Raw genomic sequence first — 24947 nt, forward strand, 5'->3', positions numbered from 1 at the left:
TGATATAAAAATAAAAAATTCAAATTATCCGTTTGGTGATTTTACTTATGTTGGCATTGCTGATTTGTTGTCAGATTGAATACCAACATTCCAAAAACATTTCCTTCTCTGCAGAGTGGTTGAAACAGTAGGAGCCATGGTAGGTTATTTAAAAATATTTTAATCATCCTTTGCTTATTTGATGCAATTTTTACTGTAGATTATTGATTTCATGTTTATCATTATATTCTTTTTGTATTTTTGCAGTCTGCCCACAAGACATTTATTATCAAGCGGAAGCTTGCAAAGAAACTCAAGCAAAATAGGCCGATCCCCCAATGGGTCCGCATGCGAACAGGAAACACAATTCGGTAAGAAATTGAGTATTTTTATTACAAAGTATCTGTTTATGTGTAGTGTTTCATATTTTAATATTGATTCACATTGTTAAAAGTTTAGGTTAAGTTGTCAAATCAGCGCGTTTAGTTTTATTTAACTAATTACCACTTTTACTTCTGTTAAATATTGTTAAAATAACACTTTCATTGTAAAAAATTAGTATTACAAGACTATTTAGTGCTGAAGACTCATATAATGTTTTCTGTTTTAACACGAACTTGATCATAAGGCCACATTAAAAACGTTAATACTTGTATTATTATTTAAAATTGAATTTTCCATGTGAATGTATTAAATGTGTTAATGTTTAATTGCTTTACTTTGTTTTTGGTAAGTTGCTCTAGCTAATCTGATTTTTTTCCTTTTCAGTTACAATGCGAAGCGGCGTCACTGGCGTAGAACAAAACTAAAGTTGTAAAGCTTTTTGACATCCATTACATATTAAATAAAAGTTTGTCATATTATTTTGTCGTTTCTAGTAATAATTTTGTGTCCCTTTTACAGTAGATACTCACAATATGTATACATACATGTCGAACTAGTGTGATGAAAAATTCAGAGAGTCTCAAGTATTGTAACATTGAATCACTTTTTTAATAGGAGACATTTAACAAAATGATAATGCCAACAGTTTTGAAATTGAAAGAAAAGAATGAAATGTAATTAAGGGTGTAAAATACTAAGAATAGGGGGTTGGTATTTGTATAAAGTGCTCTGGTGTTCCTCAATGTGTAAAGTTGTATTTTATTTCATTTATTTAAATATTCGTGCAAATGTTAAAAGAACCACAATTTATTCTTACGCAAAAAATCATGAATCAAGTCGTCTGTATTTTCCCAGTTAACAATATCCCTAAAAGCTTACCCAAACAATAAAAACCGTATTTACCACAGTTACCAAGTAAATAAATATAAACAATTTTATTGTAAGACTGAAGTTTGTAATCGTCACTTTCAACCTGAAAAAGATTTTGCCTACACCACAATGACGAAACAAAAGGTATCAAAACACGTTCCTAATTTAGAACAATTTATGTAATTACGAACTACAGACAATCAGATGTTTCAATTTATACATCATATCCCACAATATGACGTTTACCAATACATTCACCAACATAAAACCAGCACAGAACTTCAATTGTAACCAACGAGTTCAACCAAGCTTCTCTCACTGGAACCTCCTTCCAACGAGCTGTTCTAGCTGCAGCCAACAACCTGCTAATGCCAGCACGAATTTCTGGAATATCAGCCAAAGTTGGGGGCGCTAATTCTACTTTCGCGTACTTCCAGAAGGTCTGCAATTTTGGACTGGCCTGCGCAGCAAGCCCTAAAAAATACATTATAGGGTTATATTACGTAATATAATTTTCAGCCTAAGCTTGAACCAAAAACTGCTTTGGAGCAACTTACTGTTGGCTAAAGCAGGCGCTTGAGCTATCAGTTTGGACATTCTGACCTGCTTTTTGGTCCAAGATTCCGGAAATTTTAAGAAAATTGGGGACTGTTAGAATCACTTTTGGCAGGTGACAGTTCAAAATTACAGCGCCATCTACGTGGTTATGAAGTTTTTGACAGAATGACAGATTATGTGACTTTGATAGTTTGACATTTTGTCTTTGACAGTTGATTTTTACTGCGTTCATAGCAGTTAACGTTTTTAATTCGTACCAAGCATTCCAGGTAATTATCACCGACTGAAAGGTACATTTTTATTAATCTTCATTTATGTACTGCATAATTGTATTATCATAGCCGTTTGTGCAATTTAGAAAACTAACCTCACTTTTATCGATTTGTACCGGTTTCCATCGTGTACACCGACCCGTCGCCTCTTCCCCTCCCGAATCCATTAATTACGTGCCCTTGAAATTAGTTACGAGTATTGCAAGTGATAAACAGTATCAGTTCTGCTTAGTCACTCACCAAGTTAAGTAACTTCTTTTCTAGGACAAAATGCCGACCAAAGCCGTGTGCGTTCTCAATGGTGAAGTCAAAGGAACAATTTTCTTCACTCAAAACGACTGCAAAGCTCCGGTTCATGTGACTGGTGAAGTTACAGGCTTGACCCAAGGTTCGCATGGGTTCCACATCCACGAATTTGGTGATAATACCAATGGGTGCATTTCGGCGGGAGCTCATTTTAACCCGCATGGTAAAGATCATGGTGGCCCTACACACGACGTTCGCCATGTAGGCGACTTGGGTAATGTGGAAGCAGGGGCTAATGGTGTAGCAAAGGTTGATATTACTGATAAGCTGATTTCGTTGGACGGAGAGCACAGCATCATTGGGCGTACTTTGGTGGTGCACGCTGATCCAGATGATTTGGGCCAAGGAGGACATGAATTGAGCAAGACCACTGGGAACGCTGGAGCTCGTTTGGCTTGCGGTGTTGTGGGAATTACCAAGGCTTAGGGCGTTGAGTTTTGCTTTTTTTTCTTTTAATGTTGATGTAATCAATATCTCAGTGGGGTGAAGTGGCGAATTTTTGTTTTTCTTTTTTTACAAAAGTATGTTTAGGTTTCTTATTGTGTCATTTATTTTAGGAGTAAATAGATACAGATAAAACACAGGTGTTATGTAATAGGAACATGTTGAAATAAAAAATCAATTATAAATATTGTAGCCTATATTTTTTATTGTTGCCACAATGTAATAAAATGTGCAAAGAACATAAATGGTTTATTATAATGCGTAAACTTCGCTTTATTGTGTGGTAATTTTAGTTGAAAATTTATGAATATTGCATTGGAACTAAGGAACGCTTACAAGCTTATAACCTAGTAGACGTTTAAATTTGAATTTTTATTACTGTATTATTTTCCTGTGGTTTTGAATACGAAAATGTAAATTTCCTGTTTTATATATTTTTATCTGTTGGAATTTTTTTAAAGGTAATTTCTATTTACCGATTTTATCTAAACTTTAATGTACTCCAAGGTTACCTTAAATTTAACAAAACTCCAATCACAACTGATGAACTGACGTAGTCATGCACACATCCCCTTCAAACACTTGAAGTTATCTTAATATTTTGCAGCATAGATCTGACTTGAAACCAGGGGCGGCTCATGACTTGAAAAATTGATGAGGCACAGCACAAAACGCTCTAAAATATAAATAAATCAAGATTACTTAAATATTTTCTATTTAGTCAAATAAACAAATTTGTAAACTCATTTAACTGTCCACAAAGAACCAACGTGAAGGTGTAAGGAGGTCTTGCAAGGAAAGGATGAGAATGACAGGACAAAAGGAAAGGGAAGCGTGGTCAGAAAAAACTAATATAACTTCTAACAAAAAACAAAATTAAAATAAACTTTAAAGGAAACATATCGAAAAAGATCAAATACAACATAAAATAAAGCTAATTTTATTTATAACAAAAAACAAAATGAAAAAAATATAAAATATAAACACGGATTTATTTTAAATTTTTTTTATGGATCAATTAACGATTTACTCAAATCAGGAACCGGCGGTTTTAATTCCTTAACTACATACAATTTATCATCATATGTGAAAGTAGAAAAAACAGAACTGCCATTGTCATTTAACGTTAGTAGAGAAAAATTCCGATTTACTCGTAATCTTAAATAACGATTACCGAAATCAAATTATGACAAGCACAAAGCACTAACGCGACCCACGCAAACGTAGGCACTTTTAAGACAAAATTCTGTTACCGAAATTTTGAATCAATTTATACACACACAGATTTGTGGCAAAACAATCAACGGCCTAATTTTGAATACTCCTGCGAATGCAGACTGCATTGCAATCGCACGTTCCCCGCGCGCTAATATTATAGTTGTCCATCTCTTTTGCAAGCACGGAAATGAGGCTAGCCTCAATTTTGTCTTTTTTCAACTCATACCGCTTATAAGTGTATTGCAGGTTGCTTGCCTATTAACGACATGATTTCTATATATGCTGTAGAGGCAAGCTTCGAGTCGGCCTCATTCGCGTCACAAAATACATGTTGTGCCGAGTGTTTAAGCGCGCTGTTTAATTAAGGGAGCAACGAGTACCTACCGAGATAAAAATAAGAATATAATTTTCTATATTTATTTTTAAAATTTTAGAAAAAAGACACAAATTATTGGCCGAAATGTGTCCGTATAAAATAAAAAAAATCCTAATAAGGCGTAAAATTCATTGGTGAGGCACTGCCTCACCTGCCTCATAGGACAAGCCGCCCCTGCTTGAAACGTGCAACTTCGTTTTTTTTTTATTGAAATCAAGTTTATTTTTAAGTATTTTAAACGGTACAGTTTTGTTATTTACAACCTGCATTAAGAAAAACATTATTTGAAATTGTTTATTAACATATTAGTTACAAAACATCTGCAAACGATGTTAACCGTATATCCTTAGCATACTAGTTAGAAAACATCTAAAAACGAATACATTTACAATAATGAACCAAAAAGGTAACTGTAGACATCACTGCCTCGAGTAATTCGCATTAATATAATGGAACAAAACAACCAACAAGAAGAGGACCACTCCAAGTGCATTTGAAAGAATAGCCAAATGTACGTCGGTAACCATTTTCTAGAACAAAGAGAAATATACTTTATTCAAGTAAACATTTGAAATACCCTCAACAAAAAGGTGTCGTTACAAACTGGTGTTATTTGTAATCTGTGTCAATGTCCACCAATAAATTTCTGTTAATTTTTGCACCAAAATAACTGCCATTGTGCTTAATAGATCAAATTACTCTCAATTTAAATTTAATTTTATTAACAACTCCTACAATTTTATGGGCTATTACAGAAAACGATCAACCGTTAGCAAAATCAACACCAGATGTCGTCATCGCATTTGTTTTTCACTCAAGTAGGTAACCTTTTTTCAGTCATTCAAATAAGAAATTTCGTTATTTGTGTAAAAAGTGCTTCTAATAATCGTGCAATTGCAGTTTTAATACAACCCGGGTAAGTTATTAATTTGTCTTCAAGTTGAATGAACTTCATTTCTTCATTTTATGTACCGGTGTTGATATTGCCACTGTTAACGGTTTTACATCTTTTTTTTTCTAAGCGGTATTTAATTTGAAATAGGACTTACGTGTTTTCTTATTAAATTTGTTGAAAATAATGTATTATCTCACGAAATTGGTTTTTACGTGGCTTGTTTTGAGGTGCACTGAGTGTAATTTACTGTCAGATTATTTTTGACAGTTAATGATGTGTTGGAGCGTGGGCTACGACTTGTGCAGGGAACGAATTTACCTACATGTTGATAATCTATTTATTACTACCAGGTGGCTGTAGTATCGTTAATTAAAAAAGATAATTATATACAGTGTGTTTTTTACTTCCCGAGAGTAAGCTAAGGAAGTATTATAACCCAGAAAACGAAAACATTGGTCCAAGCTTGTTTCGACAGAACTTCCCTCGCAACTGAAATACTATTAAATTTTTATGAGATCGGCTATAAGTTGAAATACTTACACATATGTGTGATGTGTGCAATGTTAAAATAAATGTAAAGAAGCATTCTACGCTTATGTTTCAAATTTTGTGATGACGTCATCCACATTTTTTCAAAAACACGTATACCGACTTAGTAATATGGTGCAGTGTAATACTAATAATAACAGTATTGTATTCCCAAATTTTCTGGGAAAATTGAATGTGTCGTTCCTGATTTAATTAATAAAATAAATTGACACATTTATTTAATTCTTTTGAACCACCTGTTAAAGCAAATCTAAAAAATCGGGACGGCAGACAGACGGACAGACAGACCGACGGAAACGGGAGACCTATTTCTTCGGACTGTAGGGGTCATGGATAATTTTCTGTTGTACATAAATAATATATTTGAATTTTATTTTTTTTCTTAGTCAGAGAAAACGTCGGAAACCGAACGAGTACCGAAGGGCTGTGCCAAATTATCCCCAGGTGCACTTGATTCTTCACCTTGTTTTTTTATTCCTAGACGTATTTTTTTAGTCATCATTTTCACCATCTTATCTGTTGGAATAACACAACCGCCTAGATTCTTTAGAATATTCTGAGACAAGAATTGTTTGTCATACATTTTCTGGATTAAGTCTTTTCTTCATCAAATTTCTTTTAGAAATAAATAGCTCACAGGGGGCATTTGACTGGCGAAAGCTTAGACCAATAAGGATAAATTTTGGTAGATTAATATACATATACGTAAATTGGCTCCTATGAAACTCTCAGGTTCAGACAATTTGTGCCAGAATAAATCAATCTTTAATATTTTTTGTGTTCAGGCGAAATTATATTTTTCCTGCAAACATAAACTACATTTTGAATCAATATGTTGTAAATCCATATTATTAGTAATTCTAGGCAGATTTTGAAAAAACTCAAATAAAGAATGTGGTAAAGAATTGTTTTAGCAAAGATTTTAAAAGCACTGAGCTGTGGTAATATTGGGTCCTCAAAATGAAAATTGCATCGTATTTGATTCCACAAAGGATTAGAAACTTCTCCTACATCTATTCCAATTATTTATTACTAAAATCATGTGAATTTAAATATCTCGTTACATCAATACCTAAATGCATATTCTTGACATAAATATAAATAATTTGAGGAGTCATTTGGGACAGTTCATTGAGCCTAGTCACTTTTGACAAAATAAACTCTAGCAACAAATAATAAAGATGAACTACAAGATCTTTCAAAGCTTGAGCAATTATTTTTGAAGAATGGCACTTATGGTTCTTGCAGTTGTGTGTAAAAAATAAGTTTAATACCTCCCACGAATTATGAATTCTATCAACGATGTCATTCAAAGATAACCAGCTGGTTTGTGAAGGAGGCAGATTTTTCAAGATATTATTAATGTTGCAAAAAACTTGGAGTTCTTCATAATAGCTTTGTTTTTTGAGCTCTTCTTAAGTTTATTGTTGCATCCATCTGTTGCAAAACCAATCACATTGTTTTTTGGAAGATGCAATTCTTCCAGGATGGTTGTCAAACATTTATAAAGATCAGCTGGAGTCTCTGGATTGGCAGTCTCAAAATATTCCTTCTTAGAAACAAACCTCTAACAATCCCAAAAAACTTGACGTTACTTTTTCATTCCAAATATACTAAACACAAACACACATGGTCTTTGCGAATCCTCGATCTGTTGATTCATCTATCAATTTGCTGAATTTAACTTTTTCTAAAATATCTCGTAGCTTTTAACTTCATTAGTTTCTTAAAAAATATCACTAATCTTAGGTTTATTGTTTTTTATTATCTTAGTTTCATTTCTAATGTGTCTTGTAAAACCTGGATGATTCTTTATCACTCTTATATTCTATTTGGTTATTTTAAAATTACCACCAACCAAAATACCATATTTCAGAAATGCAGTGCCTCCTGGGGGATCGCTGTATAAAAAGTAAATATTAGTGCGTAATTTTCTGGCAAGTAAATTGTGCAACGTGGAAATTTCTGTAAAAATTATTGGAAAACCTGGAAAAGTCAGCAAATTTTACTATCGCAAATCGCTGGGAACCCTGAAAAATGATGACGTTATCAGAAAATTGTGTAAAGAAAAATCTCAACTCGGAAATGCTGGATATATTAATTTTTTTTGGGTAGTATAAGCAGATATATTGTGATTAGCAATTTACCAAGCTTACAATAACTTTAAACCGTGCAATATTTCAAAGCATTCGGTTTTGCAGTTCCTGATTTAATCAATAAAATAAATTAGTGACGTTATCAATTTTTTGGAGGGATAAGCAAATCTATTTTGATTAAAAATTTACCATGGTTATGACAACTTTAAAATATACACAAGATTTCAAAGCATTCAGTTTTGCAGTGTCAAAATTAAATTGCAAAATGTTTTTATGTAATTTTAATTTTTTCAAAAAATCTGGACGTTTCGGGGAAAAACTCAAGACGGATTCATAAACAACACAAAAAGCATTGTATACAATTAAAACCCATTTACTATATACAATTTTGAGGTAACGTCATCAGATTATTGGTGGGAATGACTAAACAAAGTTTAGTTAGGGTTTAACTATCTACATGATAATCATAATACACATATAAAATTTAACAACAATTGGTCCAATAGTTTCGGAGATCACCTGTCTAACAAAAATCGTTCCAAACAACGCACAGACAGACAGACAGACGGAAACGGGGACCCATTTTTTCGTACTCTAGGTGTCATGACCCATCGAGAAAATATGAAAGCAACTAGTCGCCCGATGGACTCGATTACTATACTTCCTTAGCTATGATACTCGGGAAGTAATAAAGGTATATTTAGCAAAATGCCGAAGTCGGATACGTGTTTTGGGATAGCGGCAGTATTAAAGAATCAAATAATTCCCCTTGTATTTTCCAAAGGGAAAGACATTACAGGAAAATTGTACTAATATTGCATAAAAAATGGTCGAAAGCTATATCGACAGAATTTCCCTCGCCCTTGAAGTGTAACCGGACAAATCCAGCTCTTTAGAAAAATTATAAAATTTGATTTACGATTTTTGTTTTGTGATACCCTCTGTAACGTAAAAACTAACGACATAAATAACGCCTCCGCAACCCCTACGCCGTGCTGACAATGTAAAATATGTTTAAAGCACTTAAATAACGGAATAAAATGTCTTTCAGCACTAGGTAATAGCAATCTGAAGCTCCCGTGTTTATTTATGTTTATACATCGAAAGAATGTCACGTAGAAATTAGTTTGATCGAATGAGTTTGTCTTCTCAAAACAGATGACTAAAATTATTAATTAAACTACGAGTACAGTCAAACAAAATGATCTGAATATCATAATTCTTATTTCATCATTATAAAAAATGTCAATGCAACGATAAATCACAAGCAAAAACTCATCATATTTTGCACATTTTGGGTATAATTTATTGTCAACATTTTGAGTCATCAATTTTTTTGAAGGGGATAAGCAAATATATTTTGATTAAAAATTTATCATGGTTATCATAACTTTAAAACATCTGCAAGATTTCAAAGCATTCAGTTTTGCAGATTCAAAATTAGATTGCAAAATGTTGTTTTATAATTTTGAGTTTTTTTTTCCAAAAATCTGAACATTTCGTTTAAAAACTCAACACGGAGTTATAAGCTGCATGTGTAGGACTATGTTAATTCATACAATTTAAAATCCATTTACTATGTACACCTTACACTTTACGCATCTCGGCAAACCTTATCCGTGAATTTGTTTCATCCAAAATTTCAAAATTTATTTTTATAAAAATGTTTCCCATTGAAATTCCAGATAATGGCCATCGCCTCCGCCTCGACCATTGTCAAATTTCACGAATTCCCCTCCGGCAACGTCCTCCACAACTATCAGCCCGCGACGCAGATCGATGGCCCCATACGCAGCATCTCCTGGAGCAAAGACGGAAACTGGTTGGCCCTCGTTCCTAACGCAGGTCTCGCAGAGATCGTCAGCATCAAGGACCAGCTCAAGCTCATCCACACCATCCAGGGCATCGAAGAACCTTCATGCGCTTCCTTCCAGAATACCACGAAGAAGAACATTGCCATCGGCACGAAAAGTGGCCAAGTACTCATCTACGACATTAAAACAAGAGTCGTGAAGAAGAGGTTCCCCAGGACAACATCGGAGGTGAACAGAGTCGAATTTACTGCCAAGGATGGTCACTTAATAGCGGCTTGCCAAAACGGGGAAGCTTATCTCTACAGTAACACCCAGAACAGCCTATCCGGAACGTTCAAAATTCCGAGATCTCAAACCATAAGTGCGTTACGGACGAATCCGATTAAGAGAAATTACGTGGCGGCGGGAAGCAATGAGGGGGTAGTGGCGGTTTGGGATATATACGGGAATAAAAACAAGTTCTTTATTGGATCGCATAAGGCACCGGTAACGTCGGTTGCGTTTTCGCCGATTAGTTCGGATTTGGTGGTCTCAGCTGGTCTAGATCGACAATTTTGTTTTTACGACATCGCGGCAAATAAGTGCATTGGAAATATTTTTGTTGAGAACAGCATGACGAGCGTTGATTTTTCTCCTGACGGAAAATTTGTAGTAGCAGCGTCGCAAAAGGGGAACATCTACATTTACGACTCGAAGAATATCCAACAACCTGTTCATTCCTTTTTCGGACATAGTGGTCCCGTGGAACATTTATCGTTCAAAAAATGCGAGGACTATGAAAACAGCTTTAGTTTTTCTTGCGATGATAAAGAATCCGTCAGTACGGATGAGGTTCTGCGAAATAACGAGTCTTTTGCTGTCGACGCGATGGTCTTCGCTGAGTCAGCTAGATGTACTCCCCCGCAAATCTCTGTTCCCCCAGAAGATTCTTTCATGGCTGCCATGGGTCTTGACCAAAACAACACAGTCGAATCGTTCAAACAAGACGGTAGAGGATCAGATAGTAGCAAAAAATTCTTAATGCATAAATATACTCCGACGAACCCCTCTAGGCTCGTCCAGGACAGAGTCCAGAGCGAGACGAAAATTCCAATGACCTCTACTCCCGACATTCACGATCATGACATATTTCCTAAGATCTCTCCCATCGTTAGTTTAGGCTCACAGCCGACTTCTGAGCAGCTAAAAACCAGCATGGACAGTGTGGAAGACCTTGTGAAGAGTACCGTTAAAGAAGAATTGAGAGTTGTCTCTGGAGAGTTGAAGAATGACATGAAGTATTATTCTACGCATATTTTAGCACAGACGAGACAAATGTTTTTAGATTTGTTAATGTCGATGGTGAAAGAGTCTATTAAGGTTGAAAATAATTTTAACAGTTTACGACAAGAGTTAGTGTCGGAAAATACGCAAAACCCAAGCTCTCTGTTTGAAGAAAATTTGATGTTGAAGCAAAAAATTGCAGTTCTGGAGGAGGAGCTAGCGGTGCTGAAAAACAATCAAGTTAATCAGAATTTTTGATGTATTTTGTGTGTTTATTCTATTTTTAATAAATATTTCTTATAATTCTTTTATTACTAAAAAATTGTTGAAGCCTTTCTTGAAAATGGTTAAAAGCTGTGTTTGTGATTTCTTAATTTTTTTTTTTTTTTTCAGTATACATCGCACTTTCGGTAGATTTTGCATTATATTACAAGATTTCAGTCAAATCGTGATAAAGCGACTTTGTTTTGTCAAATGTTACCTATCAAAAATACTAGAGTGATTGTTGGAATTTTGAAAGTGGACGGAATCGCTGCTCTATATTAATAGAAATCAGGAACTATAGTTTATCGAGAGGCGGGCCCTAGACACGGGAATGATACTTTTGCCGAGATTTATATACTGTTTAATTTAGAATCATTTAATAAAACAAGCAATATTTTAATAAAATAATACTCCTAGACCCCCGTTTACAGGAACTCAATTAAATATCTATTGGCGATTAAATTTTTAACAAGGCGTTCAAGTACCACGTGACCAATTCTACGCCAATTATACGTCACTAAACACCTCCTTCAGTGCGTGATTAACTTAATGTCAGTTGAAATATTGTATAAACTGGCCTCTAGTATATTGTGATACTTGTTAGTTTATAATGCAAGGGATTATAGCATGAATGAAAGTTTAACGCATTATAAACGAATGTCATACGCTATTTTGTGATAATCGGACATATGTAGATTCACGTTTTATTAAATTGGTTAACAAAAGTCATACCAAATTTGCGTTTTCCCATTTTTTTTTAACAAATAAAATGGAAAAATTGGTTGCATACTTTACATATTTTAATTTTTAATTTGATATTTATGGTGTAAATCGACAGAGGCGCCCCCACAGGTCGGAAATGTTTTCATTCCTGACCGCTTACGCGTCATTAGTCACTATCATTACTCATTACTACTGACAGCTTTCAGGCTCAGACTTGTATCGTGCATCCATTGAATTGTTCACTTTCCAACCATTAAGTGGTTAAAAAAACTGTATGTTAACGACTGTTAAAAAACAAAATCCTGTCTTATAACGTAAAAGTTGATTAAAGTTTGCGACTTAAATTGTCATAATGAACCAAAGACGAATAGGATATTTCCTACCCAAAAGAAAACGTTTTAATCGTTTCAAATAATATGAATGATTTTTTATTTAATTTTTTATAATTAAATACTCCGTAATAACCCAAATATCCCACCAAAATGCGACAGGTGCAGAAACCTATAACCCAGGAAAGATTTAAAATTTTGCCTTGAGCTGTGATCGTTAACAAATGGAACACACACAGAGAAAAAGGAAAAAACTTAATCAAACATGGTGTGGTGGCAAATTTAAATTACTGACACTCGAGAAGGACATCTGACGAGAGTTGAATGTAAGTTCCTCGTCGCAATCTCGAGGATTTTACTCTAATAATAGGGGTGTAAAAATTTGTCACATATTATGGCTACACTAAACTCTGTTTTTCCAAAACAAACAGCTATTTTCAATATTAATTTAACTGATAATAGCTTTCAGTTTTTTTCTCTCAAAATGGATGAATGTTTAAAATTAGTCAACTGCCATAAATGAACTTTTTTAAATCTTAAGTGAACAGTTAAACTTTTGCTAAACTAAAGTGTTTTGCGTTAGCATCCCGATTATGATTTCGTTAGAACCATAAATGTTAAGAATTGTGACGTGAACACACTCTCTCGTTAAGGGGGGACTGGCCTCAAATGCGATTTATCTTTGTTTAAACAATTATTACCCTTAGGTAAAATTATAAACAAAATTACATACCAATTTTAACAAGATTCGTGTTTACACTCGCACCACCAAAACAAGAAATGAGGTAAAGATACCTTTTAAAATGTACCCTACATTCCAAACTCCCGAAACTACCTATACTTCCTTCTTATAAGATTTAGCAAACTATGTTTGAACGTATTAGAAGAAACACCTTCCAACCTTTCAACAGTCCTGCGGGAAATTTCAATTTCGGATTGTTTAGCAACTCGGATATTTGATTAGTTGGCATAGCACATGTTATTATTGTTTATGATTAATAAATCACGTTTATCAAAGAAAAAGTGAATAACAGCTGTTTTACTCTCGCCTAGATGTTTCTCATTAATTATCATTTGTTTCCATTTTGAAGATCATTTTTTTAAGATAAAATATATAGGTACTTTTTACGTACACTTTTATGGAGTTATAACTGTATGCATATTTTATGTCAGTAGATCAGATGACTGACAGTAAACATACAGGCAACAGTTACTTTTGTAATATAACAATAACTAGTTATCTGAAAGTACACAATGACAGTTCAGTTTTAAAAATGTTGTTGTTTCAAATAGGGTTTTACCTACTTATAGACACTTGGGAATTAGTCTTAGATTTCGGGAAAAACCTAAACATTAATGTTTTTCTATATCAGGTAGAGTGGAAATGTTATCAGATTCTCTCTGTCACTTACAAGTCTTTGATCAACGGTGCATCATTTGCCTCTTGAAATGGGCACAATCTAAATAGTACATTATTACGCGTATTTCATAAGACGATTATTGTAGCACGAATGAGTGCCACAAGTCGTCTTATGAAAAGAGTGTAATATACTATTTTTTCTACTTTGCATTGTAAATAAATTTTAAAAATATATTCTAAAAAAAATATTTTCGATTAGGGATTTTCGACAGGTAATAAAATCAACATTTTCGTGATCACTTAACACTTTCGACCACATTGCGACTGTCCGTATAACAACATTACCAACATATTCAAAGAAAAAATTACTGTTTTGCGTGCTATAATAAAATTATATATCATTATTGTGAAACGCATATGCGCTTCATAATGAAAATATATATTATTATTGACGCAAAGTAGAAAAAATATATTTCCTATCTATACATCCTTATCAGATTAGATACAGTCATTATGCTTGTTTTAAAACATAAACGGTGATTTACGAAAACACTCATAAACCACGAATGTATAAACAAAATGACGAAAGCGGATTGCATGTGTGATACCCCGAAAATCCCGCCAAAATTTGACATACAAACAAAATTTTAAAACCCACAAGAAATTCAAAAATCTGGCCGTAAACTGTGATCTTCAACAAAAGCGGAACCGTACGTTGCGTTTAATAATAATTATAATGAATTGTTATTGAACTCTCTTTTCGTGTGTACAACATAACTGTGTATTTGTAAAAATTTATTTCAAATTTACTTTTTTTACAGTATCCACTAAACCTGTAGATATTATCTTGCAATATTAAACAGTCTTTTAAGTGCTAATGGATAATGATACACAAATTTTAAGTCATTCGCATAGATATAAGTTTTTGCACTGTAGATAACTGATAACATCATTAAAGAAGATGACGAACAGCAATGGGCCTAGATTTGAGCCTTGGACTACTCCACTACTTACACGAAATAGCTGAGATGTACAACCATTGTACTCAACATATTGTTATTTAGCCATCAACAAAGACTTTACAATCACAAGTAAAACTAACTAAATTATCACATAATCTAAACTTTAATTTACACTGGAAAATCAGTGTTGTGTGATGTCAATATGGGAGATTTCAATTGCGTAGATACCGAGAGGTCGAAAAAGAAATTAGTCAAAGTTGGCCAAGCAGGAAAAGCCGTTTGTCTTAGTTTAAATGTAATCAAATGCAAATTACTTTTGTCAATGTGACGTTTATTGGAACATTATTTTAAACTAAGACAAACGGCTTTTCATGCATGGCCAACTTTGACTAATTTCTTTTTCGATCTCTCGGTATAAATGAATATAGAAATGAACTCCAAAAAAATATTGACGAATGCGTACTTTTATTGAGGTACCATTTTTTAAATTTATTATTTTAGATTTTTAATTTAGAAATTAGTATCGCTAGCACTAAGCTCTTCCTTTTGCTATTCAGGAATAGCTTGTCCGTTTTTATGGCTCTGACGTACTGACGTTCCGTGGTAACCATAAATATACAATAGGATTTTTATGGTAAATAGATTTAGATAATATATAGCTTTAAGATCGTGCAGGAGTTATTATAGGCAAGGTAAATTTTTAATCAAAGTATATATGTTTATTCCTCCAAAAAATTGATGACGTCATCTCAAAATTTTGCCGAATAAATTCTACCTAAAATGTGAAAATATGATGAGTTTTGACTTGTGTTTAAACATTGCATTCATATTTTTTAGATTTGCTTATGCAGGTAGCTAAAAAAAATGAACGAATCAATTTATTTTATTGATCATATCAAGGACGGCTTACTCCATCTTCTCGAAAATTTGGAAATGCATTACTGTTGTTATTAGCATTACATTGCACCAACTCAAGTTAATAAATGTGTTTTTGCAAAAATGTTGATGACGTCATCGCACTTTACAATTAATTTAACATTACAATACATATTATTTATTTTAGTTTATAAGGATTCTCATAAAAAATAAAATTCGCAAAATCAAATTTCATAATTTTTCGAAAATGCTGGATATGTTGTATTTCAGGTGCGAGGAAAGTTCTGTCGAAACAACCTTCCGACAATTTTTTATAGGTGAAGAAATCTAATCTCAGAGGTCCACTGCGTCATTATTTTTACTAATGTGAAATAATCTCAGGGGCAGCTAGTGTGTGTATTTTCAAAGAAGTTTAGAGACTTTCAGGGGATCTTTATTTATTTTTTTATAGCTTAATAAATCACAAGCTCCCCTTTTGATATTTTTTATAGACAGTGGAAGAATGTCAGGGTTTCTTATGTTTTTTTTTTCAATTTTAAAAAGTTTCAGGGTCCCCTTTGATCCTTGATTTGTTTTTTAAAAATGTGAAAGCATATCATATATATTTCACCAATTTCAAATTCTGTTAGTGTTAATAAAAAAATGTGAACACCCTTTGGCAAGGAAGATGAACAAAAAAGTTTAAATACATCATTTATAAAAGCAAAACAACCGAAAATACCATAATGCACATCTGATTCATACAACCTTCGTTCCTTTCGATTAAGCAATCAGGGGGTCAGGATTGTAAACTATCATAATCATAAATCCAAAGCAAATGAGGGTTTCCAATAAACAGTTTTTCAAACAGGAAGTTATGTTAATTGTCAAATAAGTCAATACAGTGTTTATAAAGATACTTGGAAACAGATTTAATTACTTTATGTTTGTCATTGATCCCTCGTCAACCTTCAACTACCTGCTATTGAGATTAATCCCCATGAAAGTACCCCAGTATAAATATTACATTATTAACTGGTAATCAACTTAAGCCCTCTTTGTAACCAACTGCACCTGTACATCCCCCACGCTCCTACTTAGAGTACAACTCCAATAAATACTGAAAAATTTGCACATCGTATTCATTGTTTCAACCGTCGTCGTCGAGAACACATCTTCAGCCAGCTCAAAAATGGAAAATACCCTGAAATTGATGTATACTCCTACAAAACTCACCGGCTCGTGGTGTTCAGTTTGCTACGACGCCGAGGAGCAAATCTGGATTGTTCCAAATACGGACCTTTTTGCCGCCGCTGCTACCAAAATATCCAGGAGTTGTGTGAAGAATGTAAGAAAATAGGACTTCGGTAACTGTTGCCGATTATTGGAAGTATCCTATGAACTGTGGGGTTTTTTACCATAAAATTTTGTACACTTAGTCATATACTTAGATATAGTTTTTTTTTTAAATAGATGGGCAAGAACAAAAAGGTATTTCTCTTCTCTTGCACATGAATTTATTTTTATTGCAATAGTCAGAACTTAGAAAAGTAGTAAAAGAAAACGAACAAGTAATTGTCAATACAATATTTAATGATCAAAGACGTACGAATAACAAAGGACGCCTAAGATTAAGTAAAATAAATACTGCAACACAGAGGAGTCAAAATATTGAATTTTTTCTTTTGTATTTTATTCATGGTAAGTATAGTAGACCAGAAGCTATAAGGTTATATCGCCATCATAAAATCATCCCATTGTGTCGAAGTTAAGTTGTTTATAATAGAAAAGGTTTTAGGGTCGTAAATAACGTGTCCACTGCAGCTCGACCGGCTGTTGTGGTTTCGTTCAGGGGCGGCTTTCACTAAATATGTAAATCCACCACTCCACTATTTCTTTACTACCTGCAGCCGCTGAGGGTTCCGAAATAACCACTCGCTTTGAAAACCGGCCGTGTTAAATATGAGCAGGAAATGTTTAGAAGACGATTTATTGCCAACCGATAAGCTTAGTGCGAACCACACAAAGGGGGTATTTATTTGCGGTCAACTACTTTTATGATGGTCAGTTAACCTTATACCTTTTGGACTAGTATACAATTCGTCAAAACCATACATGGTCGTATCAACTGGATTAAAAAAAAACATTGGTACTACGAGCCGAGTTGCACAAAACATATTTCATTTTGAACAATATTGGGTTTATGTAATAAGCGATGCAATGTAATACATAAAGTTGTTGTACCATAATAAATAAAATCCGCATAGGAAAGATAAAAGACACCAATTAGGATGATTTTTTTTTAACATTGTTTTTCTGCATTACGTCTTTTTAAATTGTTGGTGTTCAAATAATACATAAAATTTAACAGATTATTTGAAACTGTATTGTGAGAAGATATAAGTAGTAATAGCAAACTAAGTTTATATGGCTGAACTATGTATACCTAAACAAAAAAAGAGAAATTGGTAATAAACCAGTGTCTAACGCGATAAAGACAATTAAACTGCAAAATATCAACATAAAATTGTGTTTAAATTCTACGAGAAAGAGGCGATTGTGAAAGTCTGTACGAGTACCTGGCATCAGCTATTGCTATTGTAATAAAAAGGATAATCTCCTGCCGAGTTCTCCGCCCTCACGCAGCAGGGATGCCCTTATAGAGTAAGAAGTTTACCTACTAGTTTCCAGCGCTTTCAGTGTTTTTTTTTAAGGTTCAGTCAATTTAGACGCCTTTCGGAGGTGCAAATTTAATTATTTATGAAATAGAAAGCGCTAGTTAGATTTTTTACGTTGTACCGACTTTCTTCATCGCAATCAACCTCATATGGAAATGGAAAACCATTTTACAATATAAAAATTATTATGCTTTTATGCAGGTATTGAGAGGTTTTAAAACTTTGCTTAGTGTTGCGTTGCTTTAATTATTGTGGTTGCGAGAGGGGCTTGTTAGGTGCTTCGATAAATATATGGGTTTCGACATATGGTATTTGTAAACAAGAAAAATTGGTCTAAAGAGTTTAGACAGTACTTCCCTCGCTGTCGGAAACTTGACGACTGCATGCCTATTGTGTTTTTTTTCTCATTAGATTTTTGTAGTGGGAATTTAAAAAAAAATTGCGATGACGTCATCAACATTTTTGCAAGGACACGTATATCAGTTGGGATAGATGTAGTGTAATACTAAGAATAAAATTATTATATTCTCAAATTTTCGGGAAAATGAATTGGGTCGTTTTGAATATTGATTTGTAATAATCAATAAAATAACGAAACAATTTACTCACGTATACGTATCAGAGGCAACTGAAAATCGTGTATGTATAAACATTCTTAATTTAAGATGACAGGCGTAACAGCATACGTGAGAGTCAAACAGAGAAACTGTAAACAAAACGACCATCGGTTTTATTGCTTCGACTTCCGCTTATTATATAAAACATTGAGTTTTATTTTAATTCTTGACGGTGAAATTCACAATTGGTTGATTATAAACATGTCTATTTCACATTCGCGGAACCAAGTGAGCGCATAAAACAAATGCAGGACTGTAATGTTAAAGTCGATGTAAATAAGCGTGCTACCCTTATGTTTCAACCGAGTTTTTCCTTTAACAAATTTTGTGTCTACCAAATTGGGTTGGTTGGGGTGTAATACTAATAATAAGTGTTGCCTTTAATTTAATCAATAAAATAAATTGACTTCATTAATTTTTTTGAACCACCTCTTAAGAAAATCTAAAAAATATGAATGGAATGATAAATCACAAGTACAAACTCATCATATTTTTTGCATTTTAGATAGGATTTATTCAGCAAAATTTAAGGGTGACGTCATCAATTTTTTTAGGAGGGATGAACAAATACATTTTGAACAAAAGTTTACCATGCTTATAATAACTTTAAAATATTCCCAAGATTTCAAAGCATTCGGTTTTGTAATTCCTGATTAAATCGATAAAATAAATTCACGCCTTCATTATTTTTTTTTAGTCACCCTGCATATGCAAATCCAAAAATATGAATGGAATGATAAATCACAAGTACAGACTCATCATATTTTGTACATTTTAGATACGATTTATTCGGCAAACTTTTGAGCTGACGTCATCAGTTTTTTGTAGAAGATAACCAAATATATTTTGACTAAAAATTTATTATGCTCTTTATAACCTTAAAACATCTGCAAGATTTCAAAGCATTCGGTTTTGTAGTTCCTGATTAAATCAATAAAATAAATTTACGCATTCATTAATTTTTTTGAGTCACCCTGTATATGCAAATCGAAAAAATTTGAATGGAATGATAAATCACAAGAAGAGACTCACCATATTTTGTACATTTTAGATAGGATTTATTCAGCAAAATTTTGTGGTGACGTCATAAATTTTTTAGGGGGGACGACCAAATACGTTTTGATCAAAAATTTACCATGCTTATGATAATTTTAAAATATCTTCAAGATTTCGAAGCATTCGGTTTTGTAGTTCCTGAGTAAATCAGTAAAATAAATTTACGCTTTCATTTATTTTCTTGAATCACCCTGTATATGCAAATCCAAAAAATATGAATGGAATGATAGATCACAAGTACAGACTGATCATATTTTGTACATTTTAGATATGATTTATTCGGCAAATTTTCGAGCTGACGTCATCAAGTTTTTGGAGGGGATAAGCAAATATATTTTGACTAAACATTTATTATGCTCTTTATAACCTTAAAACATGTGCAAGATGTCAGAGCATTCCGTTTTGTAGTTCCTGATTAAATCAATAAAATATATTTACGCATTCATTAATTTTTTTGAGTCACTCTGTATATGCAAATCCAAAAAATATAAATGGAGTGATAAATGACAAGTACAGGCTCATCATATTTTGTACATTTTAGATATGATTTATGCCACAAACTTTTGAGCTGACGTCATCAAGTTTTTGGAGGGGATAAGCAAATATTTTTTGACTAAAGATTTATGATGCTCTTTATAGCCTTAAAACATCTGCAACATTTCAAAGCATTCTGGTTAGCAGATTAAAAATTAAATTTCAAAATGTTGTTTTATAATTTTGATTTTTTTTCCAAAAATCTGGACGTTTCGGGTGAAAAGTCGATTCAGAGTTGTAAACTACATGTGTAGGACTATGTTATTTTATACAATTGAAAACCCATTTACTATGTACAATTTTGAAGTGACGTCATCGCATTAGTGTTGGGGATGATTAGACAAATTTTGGTTAGCGTTTTACCATCTACATGATATTCTTAATATAAGTACAAAATTTTACAACAATCGGTCGAGTACTTTCGGAGATTATCTGTCTAATAAAAATCCGGGGGCAGACGGACAGACGGACAGACGGACGGACAGACGGACAGACAGACGGACGGACAGACGGACGGACAGACGGACGGACAGACGGACGGACAGACGGACAGACAGACGGAAATGGGAGACCTATTTCTTCGTCTTCTAGAGGTCATGAAAGATCGAGAAAACGTAAAAGTAGAGAGTCGGCTGACGGACTCGATTACAATACTTCCTTTGTTTACGCTCGGGAAGTAAAAATACAATTCCAATATAAATTTTAAAGCTATTTACAACTGACTATGGATTCACTGGAGACGAGTGGAATAATCAAACAACCAAAATTTAAAAGAACCTAAAAATTTTGCACAATTGCAATACAACTTTAGACCTTTTGAATTTAGTGGCATTGAACAATTTTAATTGATTTGTTACGAGACATAAATATTTTAAAAGATACACGTGTTGCAGTTCGATTTGAAGTTAATTTCTTTCTGTTCTAAAGCTGTGTGGCTTTGAAGTTCATTACATAATTAATAGATTAAAATCAATAACTTCATCCCGAGACCGGGTAACTCCTTTACGAAAGGCACACATTTTAATGAATAAAAAATGAAACAATATATCGACGGAAACCAACACAAGAATTTTTTTAATCACTTTGTTATTAAACCTTTAAAAAATCAAGTTCATCAAATATTCACAAAGTGACAATGTAGAATTTATATTGAATGTAATTGCACGACTAGCTAAAAGGGGTGGAATGTCTTCATAAAAATTTCTAGAGACGTATGTACCTATATAAGAGTAACTGAATAAAAACTTCTCATTTCAAACGTGTCTCTTATTCTGAAACAATAAACTGATATGGTGAACATAATACACAAAAGTTTCGGTTTAAACTTAAAAGTGTTAAACATTATGGGATTGTATTCGAATGGAAAAAGTTCAGTGTTTTTGAGAATACGGGCTTACACTTTATATTTAGTATTGTTAGTGTTGACCACAATATTAATAATTATAAAAACTCTAACATCAAGAAGCTCGAACAACCTGGAAACTAATGCGATGTTAATAATTATAACGGATTGTATTTCGATCTTTTTTAAGCTCCTACCGTTCCTTCAAAATAGTGAAAGAATTAAAAGGTGCATCAATTTTTTCGAAGAGAAGAATTTTGCACCAAAAACAGAGCACGAAAAGAAAATTATAGACGAGTGTATTCGGGTGTGTCACAGAAATTCAACTTTTTATTTTTATGCTGCTTTCCTGACAGTTATGGGATGGAATGTCCCTCCGTTCTTTGCTAAGGGACGAAAGCTTCCGTTACGTCTGTGGTTACCATATGACCCCTCATCTACCAGTGTGAACTACTATTTTACAGTGGTTTTCATTGCTATAGGTATAAAAAAGTTGTGTATATATATACCAGAACCGACATTTTCATTTACAGCAACTCTGTATGATGGTTCTAGCACAATCATGGATCCATTGCTTGGTGGTCTAGTGTATCATGCGACAGGTCAGCTAAAGATTTTGAAATATAACTTACAGCATCTTGATAAGCATCTAGAACATAACTTAAGCAAAAGTAGTGAACAAGTCATAGAATTCCACTCTGTCTACAAACACCTAGAAAGTTGTATTGAACACCATAAGCAAATTTTGTGGTAACTATAGGTACAGGTATTGGTTACAATTTTATCTTCGTAAAAAATTTGCAGGTTTGTAGACGAATATGAAGAATGTTTCTCTTGGAGCATATTCTGCCAGTTTTCTGGAAGTATGCTTTGTGTATCTTTTTTTTGCATTAGCCTAATCCTTGTTAGTTAAAATATTATTTTCACTTGAATCTTATGTACTTTTAAAATCTTTTCTTAGGTTCCATTCAACAGCGTAGAAGCTTTGACATATGTTGTGGCAATATTTACTGTAACTTTTGAAATACTATTTTACTGCCATTACGGTACACTGCTATATGAGGAGGTAAGGCATAAGTCAACTTACAAATTTATTTTCACCATGCTGAATTTGTGTTTTTAGAATAATGATCTAATCAACGCGATTTGTATGGGACCGTGGTATAAATATGACGTTAAAATCCGAAAAAGTTTGTTAATTATAATGGAACGCTCCAAACGGCCACTGCGTATTACCGCTGGAAAAGTGGTAGACGTTACAATCCGAACATTTGTATCGGTGAGTTTTTGGCTTGGTGGTAAATGCTTTTTAATTTAATGTTTATTTTTTCAGATTTTGAAAACAAGTTATTCGTTGATTGCTGTTTTCAATAGTTATTATTAAAAGTGGCATATCCAGAATTTTTTATACTTGATAATTATGTTCTTTAATTTTAACCTTTTATCAACTTTTGAATTTGCTGTTAGAACATGTATTTATTTTTTGTGTGTAATGTAGACTAATCGTATTTCTTGTCGTCAATAAAAATTAATATACATATTTAACCTAATAAATAACATAACAGTATAGATTGGTAAAAACAGATCTCTTAAAACCTGCTGAACTTAATCGTGCTTTACTTGTAAACATTTATTATACAGTGTGATGAAAAAATGACGTTTATTCTCGATGCTACGTTGTTAAGAAGGCTTTGAAAAACTTGAAAAAACGGTTGCAAAATCCCCCCAATTAACGACAAAGTTAAAGAATCAGCTTCGTCATTTTGATTTGTTTTAATGAAGTACATTGTCTAATAAACAGTTAAATAATTGCAGTTTTTACCGGAATTTTAGATTTTTCTTTAAATTCACATTAAAATATATCAGAATTCTCTTCAATTTTGAAATTTAATATTTTCAAAAATTTCGTTCATAGATTTTTTTTAACAATTTTTTTCAAAAAAGGTGAACTTATTTAAGTGTAAGTCGATACGTAGATTCATTTGTAAACATTTCTAACAAAAAATTAAATTTAAATAATTATATCAGTGTAAAATCCTTGAACGTTCAGATATTAAATACAATTCATAAAATTGTATACGTCGGGTCCCACTATCACACGTTGCATCAGTATGATATCATTAAAACATGAAACAAAGAGGTGATTTACTTGTAGTTTCCTTTAGTGATACTGATTCTTTTATCAATAAAAATTAATTTTATAATCGTTTATATGTTTTAAAAATAATATAAAAAGTTATGGTTACCTACATTACTGATTGTTAGTTGTGTCATTTGGAACAGATCCCGTTTTGTAGAAGTTATCTTGAAACTTTATTTTTTAATGCTAAATGGACTGAGCTTAAAACGGTGGCTGTAACTGGTATATTTTTGACTATTTTTGGATACTACTGAATTTATAGTCAAACTCATATTGATATTCAAACTTATAAGGACATTATTATTGCCTGAGGAATGAACCGTCTCTTAGCAGATTATACTTTTCTTGTGGATCGGTAAGGAAAAATTTTGAGTGTAACATTTCTTGATAATTTAATTACACATAAAAATTCTCTCTTTATACTTTTTGGGATTAAAGATTCTAATTTTCTAAAAACTATCTACCATCAGGTGACTATTAATGATCGAAGCAAATTTTTGTGTTGGTGATTCTGAATTTTTGGCATCCCCGCTAGTAGTTCATAGTTGTCAATTTTGACACGAGTATGCCAAAGAAATATGTTAATTGGTTGACAATGGCAGCTGTCATAAATGTCCCTTAACAATCAGATATGCCATCATAAAATTTTAAATAGGTTGCCAATCTGACAAAAAAAAAACTCATAAACATTAATAAGTCAAGTATGTTAATTTTTTATATAAGGGGGAATTTGTTCCAAAGCATAATTTCCAAGTTCTCATGATCTACTAATCGCCTAGATTTTTTTTTTCAATAATTTAACAAAATTAAGTTACATATACATCCTCCTCTGAAAATTATCAATGAGATATTATGAAGAGTAAATAGAACATTTTTTTAGAAAGACTAGAATTGTAATAGACAAACATGAAGCTTAGAGAATACTAAAATATGCAGCTGTTGCTCTCAACTCGGCTACATGGATTTCACAGTTAGGATACATTTTTTTCACCCTCTGATAGAGTGAGTGGTTACATAATAAAAGGAGCCTACTGACCAAATTTCATGTTTCTAGCTTCAGTAG

At 32.9% G+C, this 24947-nt stretch overlaps 6 protein-coding genes across 7 annotated transcripts; 4 read left to right on the plus strand and 2 right to left on the minus strand.

Annotated features, from left to right (window-relative positions):
- The first annotated feature begins 27 nt into the window (after positions 1-27).
- On the plus strand, positions 28-842 carry LOC135137736 (large ribosomal subunit protein eL39). Its single transcript, XM_064067468.1, has 3 exons — positions 28-139; positions 247-350; positions 748-842. Exons 1-3 carry the CDS (start codon positions 137-139, stop codon positions 794-796), a joined length of 156 nt encoding a protein of 51 aa, XP_063923538.1. The 5' UTR covers positions 28-136; the 3' UTR covers positions 797-842.
- A 552-nt stretch (positions 843-1394) lies between these two features.
- Positions 1395-1926, minus strand: LOC135137735 (ATP synthase subunit g, mitochondrial). The gene is made up of 2 exons (XM_064067467.1): positions 1791-1926; positions 1395-1707 (listed from the first exon to the last, which is right to left on the minus strand). Exons 1-2 carry the CDS (start codon positions 1828-1830, stop codon positions 1448-1450), a joined length of 300 nt encoding a protein of 99 aa, XP_063923537.1. The 5' UTR covers positions 1831-1926; the 3' UTR covers positions 1395-1447.
- Positions 1927-1962: 36 nt separating this feature from the next.
- LOC135137734 (superoxide dismutase [Cu-Zn]) lies at positions 1963-2998 on the plus strand. Of its 2 annotated transcripts, none has more exons than XM_064067465.1 (2): positions 1963-2060; positions 2328-2998. In XM_064067465.1, the coding sequence occupies exon 2, from the start codon at positions 2334-2336 to the stop codon at positions 2793-2795; it is 462 nt and encodes a 153-aa protein (XP_063923535.1). In that variant the 5' UTR covers positions 1963-2060; positions 2328-2333; the 3' UTR covers positions 2796-2998. The 2 variants fall into 2 exon arrangements, with proteins under 2 accessions (XP_063923535.1, XP_063923536.1); XM_064067466.1 differs by having other exon boundaries at positions 1992-2081.
- A 1689-nt stretch (positions 2999-4687) lies between these two features.
- On the minus strand, positions 4688-5589 carry LOC135137737 (dolichyl-diphosphooligosaccharide--protein glycosyltransferase subunit 4). The gene is made up of 2 exons (XM_064067469.1): positions 5457-5589; positions 4688-4937 (listed from the first exon to the last, which is right to left on the minus strand). The coding sequence occupies exon 2, from the start codon at positions 4932-4934 to the stop codon at positions 4827-4829; it is 108 nt and encodes a 35-aa protein (XP_063923539.1). The 5' UTR covers positions 4935-4937; positions 5457-5589; the 3' UTR covers positions 4688-4826.
- On the plus strand, positions 5206-11329 carry LOC135137730 (protein NEDD1-like). Its single transcript, XM_064067456.1, has 2 exons — positions 5206-5323; positions 9633-11329. Exon 2 carries the CDS (start codon positions 9636-9638, stop codon positions 11280-11282), a length of 1647 nt encoding a protein of 548 aa, XP_063923526.1. The 5' UTR covers positions 5206-5323; positions 9633-9635; the 3' UTR covers positions 11283-11329.
- A 10773-nt stretch (positions 11330-22102) lies between these two features.
- Positions 22103-23128, plus strand: LOC135137304 (odorant receptor 43a-like). Its single transcript, XM_064066925.1, has 6 exons — positions 22103-22226; positions 22278-22494; positions 22549-22648; positions 22706-22810; positions 22868-23023; positions 23078-23128. Exons 1-6 carry the CDS (start codon positions 22103-22105, stop codon positions 23126-23128), a joined length of 753 nt encoding a protein of 250 aa, XP_063922995.1.
- Positions 23129-24947: the final 1819 nt, after the last annotated feature.

The sequence above is a fragment of the Zophobas morio genome, unplaced genomic scaffold (assembly GCF_036711695.1).
Source record: "Zophobas morio isolate AGI-343-1 ecotype UQ-CSIRO unplaced genomic scaffold, CSIRO_AGI_Zmor_V1 ptg000029l, whole genome shotgun sequence".
NCBI classification, from domain to species: Eukaryota; Metazoa; Arthropoda; class Insecta; order Coleoptera; family Tenebrionidae; genus Zophobas; species Zophobas morio.

Coding starts and splice junctions, on each gene's coding strand:
- LOC135137736 (XM_064067468.1), top strand. Junction 351..747: donor CGAACAGGAAACACAATTCG/GTAAGAAATTGA, acceptor TTTCCTTTTCAG/TTACAATGCGAAGCGGCGTC.
- LOC135137735 (XM_064067467.1), bottom strand. CDS start 1,830: ATGTCCAAACTGATAGCTCAAGCGCCTGCTTTAGCCAACA. Junction 1,708..1,790: donor AGCGCCTGCTTTAGCCAACA/GTAAGTTGCTCC, acceptor TGTATTTTTTAG/GGCTTGCTGCGCAGGCCAGT.
- LOC135137734 (XM_064067465.1), top strand. CDS start 2,334: ATGCCGACCAAAGCCGTGTGCGTTCTCAATGGTGAAGTCAAAGGAACA.
- LOC135137737 (XM_064067469.1), bottom strand. CDS start 4,934: ATGGTTACCGACGTACATTTGGCTATTCTTTCAAATGCACTTGGAGTG.
- LOC135137730 (XM_064067456.1), top strand. CDS start 9,636: ATGGCCATCGCCTCCGCCTCGACCATTGTCAAATTTCACGAATTCCCC.
- LOC135137304 (XM_064066925.1), top strand. CDS start 22,103: ATGGGATGGAATGTCCCTCCGTTCTTTGCTAAGGGACGAAAGCTTCCG. Junction 22,227..22,277: donor AGTGGTTTTCATTGCTATAG/GTATAAAAAAGT, acceptor TTTCATTTACAG/CAACTCTGTATGATGGTTCT. Junction 22,495..22,548: donor CACCATAAGCAAATTTTGTG/GTAACTATAGGT, acceptor AAAAATTTGCAG/GTTTGTAGACGAATATGAAG.